The sequence below is a fragment of the Jaculus jaculus genome, chromosome 1 (genome assembly GCF_020740685.1).
Source record: "Jaculus jaculus isolate mJacJac1 chromosome 1, mJacJac1.mat.Y.cur, whole genome shotgun sequence".
Taxonomy (NCBI): domain Eukaryota; kingdom Metazoa; phylum Chordata; class Mammalia; order Rodentia; family Dipodidae; genus Jaculus; species Jaculus jaculus.
Genome location: NC_059102.1, coordinates 223,376,990 through 223,397,717, shown reverse-complemented (window position 1 = coordinate 223,397,717; position 20,728 = coordinate 223,376,990). Strand labels below are relative to the sequence as shown.

Below are 20,728 nucleotides of genomic sequence, written 5' to 3'. Positions count from 1 at the left end.
CCCAGGCTCATTTCAAACTCACAATCCTCCTGCCTCAGCTTCCTGAGTGCTGGGATGAGAGGTGTGTACCACCACACTTGGTTGATATGTGCTGAGAATCAAACACAGGGCCATGTGTATGCTAGGTAAGCACTCTACTAACTGAACCACATCTCCAGCCTTGAGTATGCCTATTTAAATTATGGTTGGCAGCTAGGCATGGTGGCACACGCCTTTAATCTCAGCATTAAGGAAACAGAGGTGGGAGGATTGCCATGAGTTTGAGACCACCCTGAGACTATAGAGTGAATTCCAGTTCAGCCTGGGCTAAAGTGAGACCCTACCTTGAAAAACAAAAACAAAAACAAAAACAAACAAAAAAAATTCTAGTTTGCAACTTTGGAAGTGAACCACAGTGTTGTGATTTTCTTTCTCTCCCCTTCTTCCCTCCCTCTCTCCCTCCCTCCCTTCCTTCCATCTGTCTTTCCTTCTTTAGACAGGGTCTCACTGTACAAGCAAGTACCTTTAACTTCTGAGCCATCTTCCCAGCCCCCAGGATCTCACTCTGCACCTCAGGCTGCCTCAGAACTCAATCCTCCTACCCTATCCTCCTGAGTGCTGGAATGACTGGTGTGTGCCTCCAGGCCTGGCCCATCTCACTCTTTTCATGTCCACCCCCACATACTTCTGAGATTGTGTGTGCACAGTCTAGAACAAGGACATGGCTGGTTTAAACGGGAGCATCCCTACATGGGTCACATCCTGTCACTTTTTAGGCTTCCTGGGTCCAGCTGAGGACCCGCATTGTCTTGCCAGGGGACTGTGAACCCAGCAGTCAAACGTCACCCTCCTAAGATTGCTGTAGAGGCTTCTGTACTGGCAGAGGATAGATGGGAAGGGTGAGAGCTCACCCTCACTATCAACTTGACAGGATCTAGAATCACTAGGAGACAACTCTCTGGGCAGATCTGTGAGGGAGTTTCTAAATTGTTAACTGTAATGGGAAGACCCACCCTATATATGAACAGCACCATTCCATGGGCTGGGGTCCCAGAATGAATGAAAAAAAGACAGAGCAAGCAGGTGTGACAGCTTTATGCCTGGACTAGAGAGAGACTTTTCCTCAAAGAGAGAGGGAGAGAGGTGAGGGAGAAGGCAGGTTGAGAGAGGAGAAAGGAACAGCAGTATTCATTACTCTCTGCTTCCTGGGTAAGGACACAATATGACCAGGTTCCTCCTGCTCCTTGTCACCACACCTCCTGCACTGTGACAGACTGTACCCTTGAACCCAGAGCCAGAATAACCCTTTCCTTCCTGAAATTGCTCTCCTCAGGGTTCCCCCTTTCCCACAGCAAGGCTGAATAATGTGAGGAATCAGCAGCTCTGTGCCCAGCTCTATCAGATCTCCTCACCATCTCCATCACAATTTCAGGCTGCCATTCCTTCCCAGTCAATGTCTTTGTGAAAAATGTGGCCACCTCTCAACATTGGGAATTTCATGTACATTGCAATTCAAGTGTGGGCAGATTCAATTTCTGGATTTGTTTTTCTGAAACCTCAGTCAGCTCTGCAGCTGAAGGTCTCTTCTAGGGAGGAAATAGAAGCTTTAGGGTCATTTGTGTAATATTTGAGCTAAGAATTGGATGCTATGAAAGCACACACTTTTTTCTGTACCCACTTATTTTTTTTGGTTTTCCGAGGGAGGGTCTCACTCTACTCACTCTGGCTCAGGGGTCCTTAGGCTTCCCAGGCAAGTGCCTTACCTCCTAAGCCATCTCTCCAGCCCACTTTTTGCTTTTTTTTTTTTTTTTAAATTATTTATTTATTTGAGAGAGAGAGAATGGAGAATGGGCAAGCCAGGGCCTCCTGCCACTGCAAACTCCAGATGCATGTGCCACCTTGTGCATCTGGCTTTATGTGGGTACGGGGAATTGAAACTGAGTGCTTAGGCTTTGCAGGCAAGCACCTTAGCCCCTAAGCCATCTCTCCAGTCCCCCAGTTTTTGGTTTTTTTTTTCAAGGTAGGGTCTCACTCTAGTCCAGGCTGGCCTGGAATTCACTATGTAGTCTCAGGGTGACCTTGAACTCACAGCAATCATCCTACCTGTCTCCCAAGCACTTGGATTAAAGGTATGTGCTACCACGACCAGCCTCTTTTTGCTTCATTTTCATTTAATATTATTTTTTAAATTTATTTTTATTTATTAGAGAGAAAGGATGGGAGTGCCAGGACCTCTAGCCACGGCAAATAAACTCTAGACATATGTGCCATCATGTGCTTCTGGCTTACATGGGACATGGAGAATCAAACCTGGGTGCTTGGGCTTTGTAGGCAAGCACCTTAACCATTAAACCATCTCTCCAGCCCTGCTTTTTATTTTGAGTCAGGATCTTACTAAGTCACCCCAGTCTGGCCTTGAACTCCCTATGTAACTGAGGCTGGATTTAATCATCCTGCCTCAGCCTCCCAAGAACTGGGATCAGAGCTGTGCACTACAACTGGTGAACAAAAATGCCTGGAAGTCTCATATACATGATCACTCGGAGCCTTGCCTGTTGGCTGGGCATGATGGTGCCTGCCATCAATCCCAGAACTAAGGAGGCAGAGGCAGAAAGATCAGTTCAACATTTATTTTTATTTTATTTATTGTCTTATTTTCAAAGTACAGTCTTGCTCTAGCCCAAGCTGATCTGGAATTCACCAATATATATACATACATATATAAAATATTTTATTTTTTTTAATTTATTATAGTCAGAGGGAGAGAGAGAGAGAGAGAATGAGTGTGCCAGGCTTCTAGCCACTGCAAACAAACTCCAGATGCATGCATCACTATGTGCATCTGGCTTACCTGGGACCTGGAGAATTGAACATGGATCCTTAGGCTTTGCAGGCATGCGCCTTAACTGCTAATCCACCTCTCCAGCCATATACACACATACATACATACATACATGTGTGTCACTTTATTTTTAATTTATTTGAGAAAGAGGCACAGAGAGAGAGAGAATTGGCATGCCAGGGCCTTCAACCACTACCGTTGAATTCCAGATGCTTGTGCCACCTTGTGCATTTGGCTTACATGGGTCCTGAGGAATTGAACTTGGGTTCTTTGGCTTGGCAGGCAAGCACAGTAATAGCTTAAACCATGTCTCCAGCCCAGTATTTTATTTACTTGGGGGGACCAGATAGAGAGAGAGAGAGCGCGCAGATAGAGAAAATGGGTGTGGTGGTTTGATTCAGGTGTCCCCATAAACTTAGGATTCTGAACACTAGGCTCCCAGCTGATGGCCATTTGGAAATAAACGCCTCCTGGAGGCAGTGTATTGTTGGTGGCAGGTTTATGGGTGTTATAACCAGCTTCCTCTTGCCAGTGTTTGGCACACTCTCCTGTTGGTGTTTTTCATTGAAGTTGGCAAGGACGTGATGTCCACCCTCTGTTCATGCCATCATTTTCCCCTGCCATCATGGAGCTTCCCCTCAATCTGTAAGCCAAAATAAACCCTTTTTTCCAAGCTGCTCTTTATCGGATGTTTTCTGCCAGCAATGTGAACCTGGCTGCAACAATAGGCATGCCATCTCTCTAGCCTTGTCATAATTTTTTTCCAGGTAGGGCCTCATTCTAGCCCAGGCTGACCTGAAATTCACTCTGTAGTCTCAAACTGACCTCATAGTACTCCTCCTCCTTTTGCCTCCTGAGTGCAGAGATTAAAGGTGTACACCACCATCACCACCATGCCCAGTCTGAATATATATATACATATATGTTTTTCATTTTTATTTGAGAGAAAGGGGGGAAGGGAATTGGCATACCAGGGTCTCCAGCTACTGCAAACAAATTCCAGATGCATGTGCCACCGTGTGTATCTGGCTTATGTATGTCCTGGGGAATCAAACCTGGGTCCTTTGGCTTTGCAGGCTTTAACTACTAAGTCATCTCTCCAGCCCTGTCTTGTACATTTTGTGAAATTCATCCATTATTGATTTTTTTTGTGTCAAGTCAATATAGTCTAGTGTACCGCTACTGTAGCATCATTTAACAAAGGTGTCAATTGGAAATAAAACAATCTGTTGATCTGGAGAGATGGTTTAGTGGTTAAGGTGCTTGCCTGAGAAGCTTAAGGACTCAGGTTCAATTCCCCAAGACCCACATAAACCAGATGCACAAGGTGGCATATGCATCTGGTGTTCGTTTGCAGTGGCTGGAGCCCTGGCATGACCATATAAATAAACAAATAAATACATAAGGTATATGAAGAAAAATGTGTTGGGTTGGGGAATTGGCTCAATGGTTAAAGGCACTTGATTGCAAAGGCAACTGGCCCAGTTTTGATTCACTAAAACCTACATAAAGCTGGATTCACAGTGGTCATGTGTCTGGCCTTCATTAGCAGCTGCAGAATACCCTGGTGCACCAATATAAGCATGCATGTGCAAATAAGTAAAAATTAGGACAGGCGTGGTGGAAGCACACCTTTAATGCCAGTACTTAGGAAGCAGTTGTAGGAGGATTGCTGTGAGTTCGAGGCCACCCTGAGACTACATAGTGAATTCCAGGTCAGCCTGGGCTAGAAGAAAATCCTACTTCACCCCCAACTTGTCAGGATTCCTTTTTCTGCTATGCTTTCCTAGAGCAGAGGCTCTAAGTACTCCATAGTCTATATTCTAACACTGCACAGTAGAAATTCCCCAAAGTGTGAAAGAAAATGAATTCTCTTGGGGCTAGGCCACAGCTCAGTGACCAGATACTTGTCTAGCATGTGCAGAGCCCTGGGTTCCATCTGCAGCACCACAAAAACAACCTCAAGAAACTTCTTCCTGTCATGGTAAAAATGGAAATTGAGGGCTGGGGAGATGGTACAGTGGTTTAAGGCAATTACTTATAAAGCCTGATGACCTGGGTTCAATTCCCCAGTACCCATGTAAAAGCCAGATACATAAAGTGACACATATGTCTAGAGTTTATTCACAGCAGCAAGAGTTCCTGGTGGTCATTCTTCCTTGCTTTCTGCTTGTAAATAAATTTAAAAATTTAATTGTTTTGTATTCTCAAGGTAGGGTCTTGCTCTAGTCCTGGCTGACATGGAATTCACTAGGTAGTCTCAGGGTGGCTTCAAACTCAGCAATCCTCCTACCTCTGCCTCCTGGGATAAAAGGCATGCGTCACCACTCCTGACCAAAAAAATATATATTTTAAAAAATAATTTATTTGTATTTATTTGAGAGACAGAGAGAAATAGGCAGGGAGAGAAAGAGAGAGGGAGGGAGAGAGAGAGAATGCGCAGGACCTCCAGCCACTGCAAATAAACTCTAGATGTGTGTGCCCCGTTGTGCATCTGGCTTAGGTGGGTCCAGGGGAATTGAACCTGGGTCTTCTGGCTTTGCAGGCAAGTTCCTTAACCGCTAAGCCCATCTCTCCAGCCCAAAATATATATGTATTTTTTTGTTTATTTTTATTTATTTGTGACAGAGAGAGAAAGAGGCAGATAGAGAGAGAATGGGCGCGCCAGGGCCTCCAGCCACTACAAACGAACTCCAGTCCCATGCGCCCCCTTGTACATCTGGATAACGTGGGTCCTGGGGAATCGAGCCTCCAACAGGGGTCCTTAGGCTTCACAGGCAAGCACTTAACCGCTAAGCCGTCTCTCCAGCCCCTGACTTTTTTTTTAAATATATTTTTGGCCTGTAAAGCCAAAGAACCCCGGTTCAATTCCCCACAAACCCACATAGGCCATATGCACAAGGTGGTGCTTGTGTCTGGAGTTCACTGGCAGCAAACCTAAGTCCTTTGCCTTTGCAGGGAAGTACCATAACTGCTAACCCATCACCCCAGCCCTTTATTTTATTTTATTTTTTTGAGGTAAAATCTCTTTCTAGCCCAGGCTGACATGGAATTCATTATGTAGTTTCAAGCTGGCCTGGAACTCACAGTGATCCTCCTACCTCTGCCTCTCAGTGCTGGGATTAAAAGTGTGTGCCACCACACCCGGCAATGTCCCAGTTATTTTCCATATCCTGCCTCTAATAATAATCACCACAGCTATGGCTATAGCGGTAGTAAGTGTCAGGAGCGTCAGGAGTAGCAGCGACCACCATTTCCAGGGTGCCCACTCATTCATTTATTCAATGAATGCACATTGAACATCTGCCCTGCGCCAATTAACCTCATTGTTCAGATGGAAAAAGTGAGAGCCAAGAAGCTTCTCCGAGGACTGCGGGTGTACCGCCACCCCCTTCGCCAGTCTCTTCAGTGGGGGCCCCCAAACCACATACGGACAGCCTTGGTCCGCCTCACAGACTCCGGCGCAGCCTCAGGAGCAGCAGTGGGCCGCCGCGCGTCACTAGGCAGCGGTTGGGGCGGGACCAAATCCATGAGCCTTGGCTTCCAAGACGGTTAAAGTCCCGCTCTTCCCTGCGCATGCGCATAGGGCGCCGCGCGTCCTCCCGCTCTGCTCTTGGCGCCGGGGCGCAGTTGGCTGGCTCTTTGAGTGCGCGCGCCTGCGCGAGCGTCGGGCTCGCGCACGCGCACCTGCGACGGCGTCGGGCTCGCGCACGCGCACGGCAGCGTCGGTGGTGGCGGCGGTTCCTGTCGAGGGGCAGGCAGCGGCGAGGCAGCTTTGAGGCGAGCGGGTGGCGCCGAGGGGCTCCGAGGCGGTGGCGGCGGCTCGGCGCTGGTGACTTTTAGCCCAACTCTCCTCAGAGCGGACGGTTCAGTGTCTGGCCGGTGTTCGCGGCGGCGGCGGCGGCGGTAGCTGGAGGTCGCAGCTTAGGCCTCAAGCGCAGCCGCGGGCTCGAGTGCGGCGCGGAGCCGGCGGAGGGCGCGGCCCAGTCCGGCGGCACCATGAGCGTGGAGGCGTACGGGCCCAGCTCGCAGACGCTCACCTTCCTGGACACCGAGGAGGCCGAGCTTCTCGGCGCCGATACTCAGGGCTCCGAGTTCGAGTTCACCGACTTTACCCTCCCCAGCCAGACGCAGACACCCCCCGGCGGCGGCGCGGGAGGCCCTGGCGGAGCAGGCGCGGGCGCGGCGGCCGGACAGCTCGACGCGCAGGTGAGCGGCGCATGGCGGCGCCGGAAGCCGGCGGGCCGGGGCGCGGGACTTGCCCTGTCTCGGCTCCCAGCTCTCTGCCACCTGCCTCTTACCCCTGGCCTCTGCTCCCTGTAAACATCCGCCTTTCCTGCTTAAGCTCTCTGCTCGGTACTACCTGCCCCGGTCCCTCCCACCTGTTCCGGCTACCTGTCTCTGCTACCTGTAAACCCTCCCACTTCTGCTATGTACTTTGGGTCCCCTAGGTCCCTGCCACCTACCCCTTCCTCCACCTCGGCCAGTCTTTGACTGTACCATATCTGCCCCTCTGTTACAATGATCTGCACCAGCTCAGGCCAGATCTTAGGTGATGTCCCCCTCCCGCGACGAGTGTGTGTGGTATGACCTATCTCTGGACAAGGTGACCTGTTCACAAGTTCCTGGCCTGGTAGGCCTTGGGGTGCTCTCTCTGCCCACCTCTCTGCCCCGTCCATCCGCCCCTATCCTATCTTCTGCCAGGTCACAGCCATTTGGAGCCTCTCCAGCCCCACCATCCTTGCCGTGTGGGTTCAAATTTCCCGGGGCCCTGGCAGGCAGAGGGTCCCGACAAGCAGAAACGGAGTTTGTCCGCGCCTTGAGTGGAAGCAGCCCCCTTTTGGAGAAGCACTTGCGGGTTTGTTTTCCTCCTGTTGCTGAAAGCAGGCTGTTACATAACTCTGTCACTCTGCCTTGGAAAAGTTGGGTTGAGTTTTGCTCCTCCAGCCGGCAGCGACGTGGCTTTCACATGAGTGACTATGCCTGGGGAAAACTTGGGTTTTGAATGATGGCCATGTTTAGCTAAGGTGGTGTGGGTTTTCAAATTGGCGTTTGGACTGGGAGCAGTATCAAGTATGACTTTCCTGGACCTGGGTTCCCACCTGGGGGTAGGACTCTCTTGGGGTTGTGGGAATTGTAGCCACTACCTTCCGCCTCGCAGATAGCCTTGGCCCATGGCTTACTTGGTGCTGGGCACTTCTCAGGTTTATTTTCCTGAATTCACCAGGGAGCAGCTGCAGGTCTTGGAGCCACAGGTGTTCCTGGGCACATCCCTGCTGCTTGCTATGCAGGCACCCCACCGTCGGTGAGTGGGGGAGGGGTGTGGGTGAGTCACTGCGTGGGTAGTAGATAGACCACCCACATGGGCTTTCTTTTAGCCGTGATAGAGCTTGGTTGACTCAGTCCCCACTGGTCCCGGGCATTGGGACAGGGACAGGTGTGAGGGTTAGGTGTTTACCAGTTTTGTTTGCTTTTGGTGAAGAGAGGGCAGAGTTTGCCTGGAATGCCTAGCGGACCACCGCTAGGCAGCAGTAAGAACTTGGGGGTTGCTGTTACGAGTTCCTATTAAATGAGTGTGTGGGGGGAAGATATGATCCAAGGCATCTGAGTCAGAGAGGGCTGGAAGTAGTTGCTTTATTGCGAGGCCTCTTACCTGTCGAGGAAACAGGACCATGTATAATCTGTGATTCCTCATGTTTGTTTCTTCTTGCTCTAGGCCAGGCTGACCGGGAGTTCACTATGTAGTCTCAGGGTGGCCACAAACTCACAGGGATCCTCCTACCTCGGCCTCCCAAGTGCTGGGATTAAAGGCATGTGCCACCACACCTGGTTCTCATAGCTGTTCTTTCTGAGTTGAAATGTGTCCAGAACACCAAGTGTAGTTCTGAAGTCTCAGTGGGGCTGCCTCTACTTGCCCACTCGAGGCCTGGCCTCCCATCGATGTGTGGGAGAGGAGAGGGCCTTCCTAGGACTTGTAGGAGCAGGACTTGAATCTGAGGGCAGCAAGTCTGCTTGCCCTTGGGAACTGGAAGAAAGTTGGTTTGTCCTTATGACGTGCCACAGCCTTTCCCTAGGGCTTGCATTCTCCTGAGTTGTTCTGCTGGACCAGGGCTGATTACCACTGACAGTTTACACTGTGATGTTGCCCCTTAGCTGACTCTTAGTACACTAAGAGCTGGGCAACTATCATTGACATCAGTGAAGAACAGTTTATCACCCCTAAAGAAACCCTGGACTCCTGCAACCCCTAGTTCCCTTACCCCTTCCCCAGCTCCAGGCCTTTCTGACTCACTTATCCAGGGCACTTTACCTTAGCAGGCTGGTACAGTATGTGCTCAGCTGTGTCTGCCTTTGTGGGGATACAACCCAGGATTTGGTACATGGTGGGCAGATGCTCTGCCCAGCAGTGTCTGCCTTATCATTTACATGATGGCATGGGCCAGTGTTTCATCCTTTTTGTGATTGAGTGCTGTCTTCCATTCCTGTCGACTGTTTCCCTGCTGCTAAGGATGGTGCCTCTGGGAATGTCATATTGGAGTGTCTGTGGGGGCTGGGGCTGTTCTCTGTGAAGAGGCTGGTCCTTTGGTTCCCCTGCATCTCAGTCTTTGAGGGACCATGGGATTGCCCTCCAGTGTGCTACTGTGGATGCTGGTTCTGCTGCGATCTGACCTTGAACTTTAGAGGTCAAAGGTTCCTCCCACAGGAAGGCCACACAGCTGAATTGGGAGCCAGCTCAGAACCCCCACTGTTAACTTATTAAATGCCATTGATGTTTCTCAGAGCCCTGAAGACCAGGATGAAGAGTACTGTCCCTGAGGTAGAGGGACAGCCTTTTGAGTACCTGACCCTTGCTGGGTCCTTCTCCCTCCCCAGGGCCCAAAGGTAACTTCAGAAGTCATTTGCATGGCAGTTGGCAGGAGAAACCATGAGGTCTGCCCAGCTGGAATATTTCCTTCTAACTCTCTCACTGCTATCAGCTTTCCTTAAACAGTGGAGTTTGAGTGAAGCAGCAACCGATGATGACAGGCATATGCCCTCAAGATGAGGACCTTTTGGAAGAAGCTTTAGCAGGCAGACAGGCAGAGGGCCTCCATGTGCTTGTGGTGAGGGTTCTGGATGACAATGGAAGCATAGGCCCTTGGTTATGTGCCAGTTACACCTCAGTGAAACTGCACTAATAAAAGCACGGTGGAGACAAGATCCTCCTGTGCACTGTTCTGGTGGCTCTGGTTTTCTAAAGGGACTTTGCCAGGGCCCCAGCTTTGTCTGTGGAGAGCCCTGCGTCAGAAGCAGCTGTGGCTGGCTCCTCTCTGCTTGGCTTTCCCATGTGCTCCTGTAAGGCAGGGACTCCAATGTTGTGGGGCCAGGTGCTGCTTGAGATCTGGGGGCTCTTTGCAGCCTCTCCCAATGAGATAGTCATAGTTCCCTAAAGTTTAGAGCCATCCTCCCTGCTGCCTTCAGCGTCCAAGGTGGCTCCTGACTTAATTACTGGGCGTGGGGAGTATAATTCTTCTTCCACCAAACCCTGGGCTTAGTCCAGCTTCCCTCATTGCTGAGGTCAGTGTGTGCCTGGACTGTGCCCTTGGACTAAAACTGTCTGCCAGCCCACAGGAGGTGAAGGGGAGGCTAGGTGCTCTGCTTGGAGCAGGCTTGTGGTGGGCTTGGATTCTGTATTCCAGGATACTCCTTGCAGACTGATGCACTGCTGCTGGATGGTGGATAGTACCAGTAGACCAATTTTTTTTTTTTTTGAGGTAGGGTCTCACTCTAGCCCAGGCTGACCTAGAATCATGGTGATCCTGTTACTTTATCCTCTCCATTGTTGGGATTAAAAGTATGGACCACCATGTGAGGCATCAATTTATCTTTCTTTTCTTTTAAAAATTATTTATTTATTTGAGAGAGGGAAAGGGGGGGGAGAGAGAATGGGTACGCCAGGGATTCCAGCCACTGCAAACAAACTCCAGATGCATGCACCACCTTGTGCATCTGGCTTATGCAGTCCTGGGGAATCAAACTGAGGTCCTTTGGCTTTGCAGGCAAGCGCCTTAACTGCTAAGTCATCTCTCCAGCCCCAACTTCTCTTTTTCTCCCAGTTCATTTTTTTTTTTTTTTCGAGGTAGGGTTTCACTTTGGTCCAGGCTGACCTGGAATTAACTATGTAGTCTCAGGGTGGCCTCGAACTCACCATGATCATCCTACCTCTGTCTCCTGAGTGCTAGGATTAAAGGCATGTTCCACCACACCCAGCTCCCAGTTCATTTCTTACGCTGATCAGCCTAGTGTTATGAGGAGGGGGGTGAGTACTATCACTGTTAGCACAAAGCCAAGTTCCCTCATCCAGCCATCACAGGCAAGCTAGCAAACATCCTCCCACTGGCTGTGGACTCCTCAGCATGTGTTTATGTCTATTTTAGTGTGTGTGTGTTGGGGGGGGTGTTGTACATGCGTGTGGAGGTCAGAAGTTGATGTTGGGTGCCTTCCTCTACCTCATATTTTTTTATTTTTTTCCCGAGGTATGGTCTAGCTCTAGCCCAGGCTGACCTGGAATTCCCTATGTAGTCTCAGGGTGGCCTTGAACACAAGACAATTCTCCCTCTGCCTCCTGAGTGCTGGGATTAAAGGCATGTGCCGCCACACCCAATCTCCACCTCATTTTTTTTTTAAATACTTATTTGCAAGCAAAATGAGAGAGAGACAGATATGAGTGTGCCAGGTCCTATAACCACTGCAAATGAATCTAGATGCATGTGCCACTTTGTGCATCTGGCTTTTCATGGGTACTGGGGAAGTACCTTAACCGCTGAGCCATTTCTCCAGCCCCTCATTTAAAATAAATTACTGGGCCGGGTGTGGTGGCGCACACCTTTAATCCCAGCACTGGGGAGGCAGAAGTAGGAGGATCGCCGTGAGTTCAAGGCCACCCTGAGACTACAGAGTTAATTCCAGGTCAGCCTGGACCAGAGTGAGACCCTACCTCGAAAAACCAAAATAAATAAATAAATAAATAAGTTACTGGGCTGGAGAGATGGTTTAGCTGTTAAGGCGCTTGCCAACAGAGCAAGAGGAAGAGGACCCAGGTTCAATTCCCCAGGACCTACGTTAGGCAGATGCACAAGGGGCCTCAGAGGTCTGGAGTTTGTTTGCAGTGGCTGGAAGTCCTACTGTGCCAATTCTCACTCTTGCTCTCTACCTCTCTCTCTCTCTGGCACATGCACCACCATTTGCATCTGGCTTATGTGGGTTCTGGAGAGTTGAACCTGGATCCTTAGAGACAGAATTGGCATGCCATGGCCTCCAGCCATTGCAGTTGAACTCCAAATGTGTGTGCCACCTTGTACAGCTTCTGGCTTACATGGGACCTGGAGAGTCAAACGTGGGTCCTTAGGCTTTGCAGGCAAGCACCTTAACCATTAAGCCATCTCTCCAGTCTATTTTTTAAAATGTATTTCTTTGCAAACAGAGAGAGATATAGACAGTCCTCATTAATATATATATATTTGAGAGAGAGAGTAGCAGACAGAATGAGCACAGCAGATTCTCCTGCCACTGCAAATGAATGAACTCCAGACACTTGTACCACTTTGTGCATCTGGCTTTACATGTGTACTAGGCCATCAGACTTTGCAAGAAAGTGCCTTTTGGGCTGGGGAGATAGATTAGCAGTTAAGGCACTTGCCTGCAAAGCCTAAGGACCTAGGTTCAACTCTCCCAGAATCCATATAAGCCATATGTACATGGTGGTGCATGCATCTGGAATTTATTTGCAGTGGCTAGAGGCTGTAGCTTGCCCATTCTCTCTTTCTCCCTCCCTCTCTAATAAAAATAAAAAAAGAAAGTACCTTTAACCTCTAAGCCATCTCTCTAGCCCTCCATCTCATTTTCCCCCCTTTGGTTTTTTCAGGGTAGGGTTTCACCCTAGCCTAGGCTGACCTGGAATTCACTATGTAGTCCCAGGGTGGGCTTTGAACTCGCTGTAAACCTCATACCTATGACTCCACCTCATTTTTGAGATTGAGTCTCACTGAACCTGGACTTTACCAATTCTGTTCCTTTTTTTTTTTTTTTTTTTTTTTTTTTTGAGGCAGGTTCTCACTAGTTCAGGCTGACCTGGAATTCACTATGAAGTCTCAGGATGGCCTCGAACTCTGGTGGTCGTCCTACCTTGCCTCCCCGAGTGCTGGATTAAAGACTGCCACCATGCCTGTTACTCTTATCTACCCAGCAAGTCCTAGAGAGCCTCTTGTCCCCTCCTTCCCAGCCCTGCGATTATAGGTGTGTATCACCAAGCCCAGCTTTTATGTGAGTGCTGAGTATCCAAACTCAGGTCCTTACACCAATGGAGCCATCTTCCTAGCCCTAGTCTCCACTATTTTTAAAGTGGCAAGTCAGTGTTTTTAAGTAACTTTCCCATGCACTTTTGTTTCTCTGTTCTTTGTCCCTGTATGCCTGTGCTGGTGGGCTGATGGGGGAGGGGGGTCTTGGACCTCTTCTGCATGGCACCCATGAGGCAGATGTGAGTTCTGATACCCTGGTTCTTCACCCTGGATCCTCTGTAGTGTCTCTCCCAGCTAGGGTCAGCACCTGTCTCTGAGCCTTTGTGTTTACTTCTGTTCTTTTCATGCAGCAGCCCACCATCTCTGGCCTGGGTTTGGCCCCTCAGCTTCTTGGCCACTGAGCACTTTTCCTCCCATGGCTGTGTGCTGTTCTAGAAAGTTTCTTGCTAGGTGCTATGAGGAGGTTGTCAGTGAGCAGGAGTGTCAACAGGATGGTATGCCCTGTGGAAAGCTGTTGGGAGCAGTGGCCTTGGAGTTACTCTTGTGCAGAAGGTAAATGTTATATGAGGTGCTGCCTCGATGCTGCAGAGTGTATGTGCCACACTGGGGCTCAGACTATGTCCTGGATCCTCAAGGAGCTTCTGAGGACCACTGACTGGCTGTGGGAGGAAGGGCCTTAAGACTGTGGCAGGGCTGACAGTGCATGATCACATGGAGGTGCTGGCTGGTGGGGTTGTGAGGCAAGAGGACTCTGGCAGTGTAACTGCCTCTGCACATGGGGTTTAGCTTGTATGAATTACCTAGGTCTGGCTGGAGTCTTCCCTGAGCTCTTGTCCTGCCCCACTGCCTGGGCTGAGCTGGGACATCACTCGGGCTTTATGAGAAGGCAGAGCCCTAGAGCTGTGGTGCCAGAGCTGGAGAGGCACACACTCAGATTGAAGGCACATAGCTGGGGCAGTGTGTGGTTGTCATTGTGGTGGGATACACTTGTGGTTGGACCATTCTGGCCTGTCAGAGAAGATTCCCAACTTGCCCTGTATGCTCCCACTCTGTAACTTACCTCCAGGGTTGGTATATCAGTAGCAGAGCTCTGCTTCCTCTGATGTTGGTGCTCTCTGTGTGTGCTGATAATCACATACTGGCTTGGGAACCCCAGATGCATGCTACTTAAGACCCTGCCTCTGTTACCAGGTGGCACATCAGCCTGCAGTTGATTTGGTCACTGCTGGACTCTGGGTCTTTGCCCACTGAGTGTAGCACTTCCCTTCAGCATCTGTTGCTTACAGAGCATAGCCTCAGTAGCCCCTGGTGGTGGTCTCTGGTCATAGGGTGTTAGGTCATAGTGACACTTGCTTTCTGCTACCCAGTGGAATTTCATCTGAGTGGGTGGTGAGATGTCTATTTGTACTGAGCTCCTGGTCCCTGGCCCCTGCCTCCTGTCTGTGGGAAAATGAGCTCCATCCCAGAGCCAGTCAATCCTGGACCAGCAGGCAGGGGACAGCTCCAGGAGAGCAGGATGCAGAATATGTTGTGAACCTGATGCCTGGCTCTACACTCAGGTACAGCAAAGATCCAAGGGTCACATGGGTGAATAAAGGAGAGGAGCTGGGCGTAGTGGCATACACCTTTAATCCCAGCACTCAGGAGGCAGAGGTAGGAGGATTTTGGTGAGTTTGAAACTATATAGTGAATTCCAGGTCAGCCTGGGCTAGATAGAGCAAGACCCTACCTTGAAAATAAATAAATAAAAATAATAATAAAAGGAGAGAAGGGGGTTCTCTTACTCAGCAGGATGTCTCTCTTTGTAGGTTCAGAAGTGGTTCATTCCTAGGGTCTGTACTAACACATCAGCTTGATAGTTTCATATCCAGGGCTGACTTTAGCCAGGTCCTGTATGCAGAGAATAGAGAAGCAGGGCTGGGGTGGTACCTAGTGAAGGAGGCCAGGGAGGACTCCGGAGGAAAGAGCAGAAGGTACAGAAGGGTGTGGTGGTTCTTCTATAAGCTTTTTTTGGGAGGGGGTAGGGTGTCTTTTTTGTTTGTTGGTTTTTCCAGGTAGTGTCTTGCTAGCACAGGCTGACCTGTAGTTTCAGGGTGGCCTCGAACTCACTTCCTACCTCTGCCTCCTGAGTGCTGGGATTAAAGGTATACATCACCATGCCTCTTTTCCCTCTTCTCCCCTCCCCTCCCTTACCTCTGTCTCCCAAGTCCTGGAATTAAAGGTGTGTGCTACCATGCCTGGTATGTTTTGTTTTTAACATACACTTTATTTCGTTTTTATTGTTTATTGTTATCTGTTTATTTATTCATTCACTTATTTTATTTGAGAGACAGAGAGAGAGAGAGAGAAAATGGTGTGCCAGGGCCTTCAGCCACTGCAAATACATGTGCGCCCCCTTGTGCATATATGCGACATTGTGTACTTGAGTTACTGTGTGTCTGGCTTGGGCCCTGGAGATTTGAACAGGAGTTCTTAGGCTTCACAGACAAGTGCTTTAACCACTAAGCCATCTCTCCAGTCCAACATTCTTTTATTTATTTTTTGAGAGAGAGCGAGGAAGAGAATGAGAGTACCAGGGCCTTCAGTTGCTAACTCTAGACTGAGCCATCTGTCCTGCTCAGCTCATGGTTTTTTTTTTTGTTGTTGTTTGTTTTTTAATGGCTGGATGCAGAGAGTATGTGCTGTATGCCTGTATGTGTGCGGCTGGCATGTCCTGTCTGTGTGTATGGAGACTAAAGGCAAATGTCGGGTATTCCTCTCTCCACTTTGCTGAGTCTGTCTGTTTTCTTTTTTTGGTTTTTTGAAGTAGGGTCTAACTCTAGCTCAGGGTGGCTTTGAACTCTTAGTGATCTCCATGTCCCTTAGCACAATGGACTTGGAGGTCCAGGTTGTACAGCCAGGGCCTGAGGCTCCTTGAGAAAGAGGGGACATAGGTTTGTGATGGTGGAGAGGACAGGTGTCTGGATGGTGTGTACTTTGTCATTCCATATGGAGGAGTGCAGGAAAGAATTTTTTTAATTTATTTTTTATTTATTTGAGAGTGACAGAGAGAGAAAGAGGCAGATAGAGAGAGAATGGGTGCGCCAGGTCCTCCAGCTGCTGAAAACGAACTCCAGATGCATGCGCCCCCTTGTGCATCTGGCTAACGTGGGTCCTGGGGAATCAAGCCTCGAACCGGGGTCCCTAGGCTTCACAGGCAAGCGCTTAACCGCTAAGCCATTTCTCCAGCCCAGGAAAGAATTTTTAAAAATGTTTAAGCCTGGTGTGGTGGCGCACGCCTTTAATCCCAGCACTTGGGAGGCAGAAGTAGGAGGATCACCATGAGTTCAAGGCCACCCTGAGACTACATAGTGAATTCCAGGTCAGCCTGAGCCAGAGTGAGACCCTACCTCAAAAAACAAAAACAAAAAAACAATGTTTAAGAGAGAAAGAGAGGTAGAGAGAGAAAGAATGAGAATGGGTGTGCCATGGTCTCCCTCTATCCACTGCAGACAAACTCCAGATGGATGTGCACCTATGCATCTGGCTTTACATGGGCACTGAGGTATTGAACTCTGGTCCTTAAGCTTTGCAGACAAGTACTTGAACTGCTAAGCCATCTCTCCAGCCCTTTAAAAAAAAAAAAAATATATATATATATATATATGTATGTATGTATATATGTAATTTTTATTTATTTATTTATTTATTTATTTATTTGAGAGAAAGAACCAGAGAGAGAATAGGTGTGCCAGCCTCGAATTGTTTTTTTTTAAGACAGTCTCACTCTAACCCAGGCCAACCTTGAACTTGGTGATTCTCCTACCTCAGCCTCTCCGAGGGGCTACCATTCTTGGCAAGATTTTTTTAAAATAGAATATTTTATTATTATTATTATTATTATTTTGGTTTTCTGAGGCCAGGTTTCACTCTAGCTCAGGCTGACCTGGAATTCACTCTGTCGTCTCAGGGTGGCCTTGAACTTGGTGCTCCTCCCACCTCTGACTTCTGAGTGCTTGGATTAAAGGTGTGTGCCGCCACCACCCGTTTTTTGTTGTTGTTTTGTTTTGTTTTGTTTGCGTAGGGTCTCCTTTTGTAGTTCCAGGCTGGCCTGTAATTCACAGTTATCCTCCTATATCTGCCTTCTGAGTGCTGGTAATAAAGGTGGTATGCCACCACACCCAGTTTACTTATTTATTTGCAAGTTGAGCAAGACAGAGAGAGAATGGGCATGCCAGGGCCTCCAACCAGTAAACAAACTCTAGATACATGTGCCACTTTGTGCATCTGGTTTTACGTGGGTGTACTGGGGAATTGAACCCAGGTTGTTAGGCTTTGCAGGCAAGCACCTTAACCACTGAGCCATCTCCCCAGCTCTGTTTTGTGTGTGTGTTTTTGAGACAGGGTGAGGGAAACAGAGAAAATGGCTATGTCAGGGCCTTTAACCACTGTAAATGAACTTCACATGCATGCACCACCTTCTGCATCTGGCTTATGTGGGACCTGGAGAATTGAACATGGGTCCTTAGGCTTTGCAGGCAAGCGTTCCAAGCACTAAGCCATTTCTCCAGTCGTCCACTTTAATTTTTGAGACAGGGTTTTACTGAACCTGGATCCCATGTATTTGGCTAGACTAGCTAATCAGTGAGTCCTAGGGGTCACATTCCACTTACCTAGCACTGGGATTATAGGTGTGACTTTCTCCATGGCTGCTGGGGATTGAAATCACGCTTGCATGGCAAGTACTTTACCCACAGATCCGTCTCCCCAGCACCAAGAAAAGAATAGTTCTTTTATTTTTTCATGTGCGTATCCCTGTGTGTGTGTGTGTGTGTGTGTGTGTGTGTGTGTGTGTGTGTGTTGTACATGTATGTGCCCTTGTGCCCCATATAGTCTCCTGTGGCAGGGGATACTCTCCTGCAGAGTGGAACTCTGGTGTCTTGCTCCATCGCTCTTCCACTTGGTCTTACTTTTGAGCCTCAGTCTCCATTTACTAATGCTGGAGTTTGTGGATTCTTGGGTCTCTGCTCCCCTGCAGGATGGGAGGTGTGGGGAAAGAGATACCAGTCTGTGTGACCATGCCCAGCTGCTTTTAAGGGGGCTGGGTTTTTCAGGGTAGGATTTCATTCTAGCCCAGGCTGATGTGGATGGAATTCACTATGTAATCTCAGGGTGGCCTCGAACTCACAGTGATCCTCCTACCTCTGCCTTCCAAGTGCTAGGATTAAAGACATGTACCACCACCCCCAGCATTTTCTGCCTGAGAAATTTTTACAACTCCAAGTATGTAGTTATGTAGAAGAGGTATACAATCTAATGATCACTGATAGTAAATCATTAACCTACTTTGAGATAGGGTCTCAAACTTACTATGCAGCCAAAAATGATTCTTGTGCCTCAGCTTCATGAGGGCTGGTGTGGCAAGTGTGACCCCATCTGTAGCTTGTTCTGTGTACTTTGTCACACATGCCACAGCACTCATGTGGATGTCAGAGAACAGCTTCATGGTGTTGGTCCTTACATCTTACTTGAGACCATGTCACTATTGTTTTGCCTCTGGGAAGCTACACTAACTGGCCTGTGAGCTTTGGGATTCTCTTGACTCTGCATCCATTATTGTAGGCCCATTGAGATTAGACATATGCACTGTTTGGTCCAGCTTTACATGAGTTCTGTCTGGTTAGGCTTATGCAGCATAGGCTACTAACCATAGAGCCATCACCTAGCCTCTTGCCATTTGTATTTTATTTTATTTTTTATTATTTATTTGAGAGAGAGGATGGGTGCACCCGGGCCTCCAGCCACTGCAAATGAACTCCAGATGCATGTGTCCCCTTGTGCATCTGGCTTATGTGGGTCCTGGAGAATCAAACCGGGATCCTTTGGCTTTGCAGGCAAATGCCTTAACCACTAAGCTATTTCTCCAGCTCTGTTTTTTTTTGAGGTAGGGTCTCACTCTAGCTCAGGCTGATCTGGTATCCACTAAGAGTCTCGGGGTGGTTTTGAACTCACTGATCCTCCTACCTCTGTCTCCCAAGTGTTGGGATTAAAGGCGTGCACCACCATGCCCAGTTTGCTACTGTTTTCTAGAGAGATGGGTTCATCAAGAGTGTGTGTCTGAAGCCGGGGTTGGTGGTGCATACCTTTAATCCCAGCATATGGATGGTGGAGGTTAAGAGGATCTCTGTGACTTTGAGGCCTTTCTAAGACTACGTAATGAATTCCAGGTCAGCTTGGGCTAGAGAGAGACCCTACCTTGAAAAACCAAAAGAAAAAACTGTGTGTGTGTCATTGTTGGAGGCCATGGTAATGGGAGAGCTCTTGCCTGGCATGCTGGGGAAAAGTAAACCCAAAAGTTGGTCTCTCTCCCCTGTCTGGAAACACTTCTATATAGAGCAGTATGTTATTGGCCCCACACTTACCTCCAGAAACCTGTGTACATGTCAATACAGCCTGGTCCAAGCCCATTCTGGCATACCTCTAGCAGTGCAGACGTACCTTGGTATTAGTATTAGCATTGTCAGCAGTATTGGCCTCCCATGGGCATCCTGTCCTTGGGCTCTGAGAAGTGCCTAGTGAGGAGTGGAATGGTCCAGGTACCTTTGGGGGTAAGGGCTGGGTTCTGACAGCTGCCAGGATCCTGAGGTGGGAGAGCTGAGGTGGATGGGGACCGAAATATTTGGTCAGGCACATGTGGGTGACAGGCTTTTCCAAGGTCAGGAGGTGTGTGTTTTGTGTTTTGTTTTGTTTTTGTTTTTCGAGGTAGGGTTTCACTCTAGCTCAGGTTGACCAGGAATTCACTATGTGACCTCAGGGTGGCCTCGTACTCACAGCCATCCTCCTATGATCCTCCTACCTCCGCCTCCCAAGTGCTGGGGTTAAAGGCATGAGCCAGCCACCATGCCCGGCAGGCCTGGGTGTTTTGTCACTCCTGGCCCTGCATTTTCCACCACTGTGTCTCATGTTGGTTTGACACTGCCTGTGCTTGGGTTAAATGCCAAAGTAGTAACCTTGTGCTTTGTAGCTGAGCCTCCTGGGGTGGTGTTGGGAGCCCTTGCTCCAGTCCAGTCAGCCAAGGCAGTGTGGGCTTTAGGGCTCTGGCCTATATGTCCTGTCACCCTAAAGCTGTCCCCTGGATGCAGAAGGCTCTGACCACTTAGCTGCTCCATATCCAGGTCTGACCATGCAGAGTGGGAGATGCCTCTTTTCCTTGTTCTACAGGACCTCTGTCATGTGGCTATGTCCTGGATGGCTTGGTGGATTTGAGCTTCATCTTGCTTCTAATGTCCCTCAGCCTTGGGGACCAACTATCTCTCTCGGATCTTTTGTTTGTTTTTTTGAGGTAGGGTTTCACTCTAGCTCAGGCTGACCTGGAATTTTACTATGTAGTCTCAGGGTGGCCTTGAATTCATGGCAATCCTCCTACCTCTGCCTCCTGAGTGCTGGGATTAAAGGCGTGTGCCACCATGCCCAGCTTCTCTTGGATCTTAACTGTGGGCTCCATAGCCAGGGCATCAGACTAAATGGGGGCCCAAGGCATTCATCCAGTCTTGACTTGCGAGTATGAAAACCTACAGGCTAGGAGCAGAGCCTTGGGGGTGTTGTGAGAGTGGGGAGCTGTGGCCCCTCTGGGTAATACCATATTCTACTG

At 49.0% G+C, this 20,728-nt stretch overlaps 1 protein-coding gene across 2 annotated transcripts in view; it reads left to right on the top strand.

Annotated features, from left to right (window-relative positions):
• The first annotated feature begins 6,766 nt into the window (after nucleotides 1-6,766).
• The window catches only part of Upf1 (UPF1 RNA helicase and ATPase), a 31,576-nt gene continuing 17,614 nt past the window's right edge, over nucleotides 6,767-20,728 (top strand). Inside the window, exon 1 of one of the 2 annotated variants that reach the window (XM_004666006.3) lies at nucleotides 6,767-7,030. In XM_004666006.3, the coding sequence (XP_004666063.1) occupies nucleotides 6,821-7,030 (210 nt within the window). In that variant the 5' untranslated portion in view covers nucleotides 6,767-6,820. The remainder of the gene's footprint in view (nucleotides 7,031-20,728) is intronic. The other variant, XM_004666007.3, reaches the window with a different exon arrangement.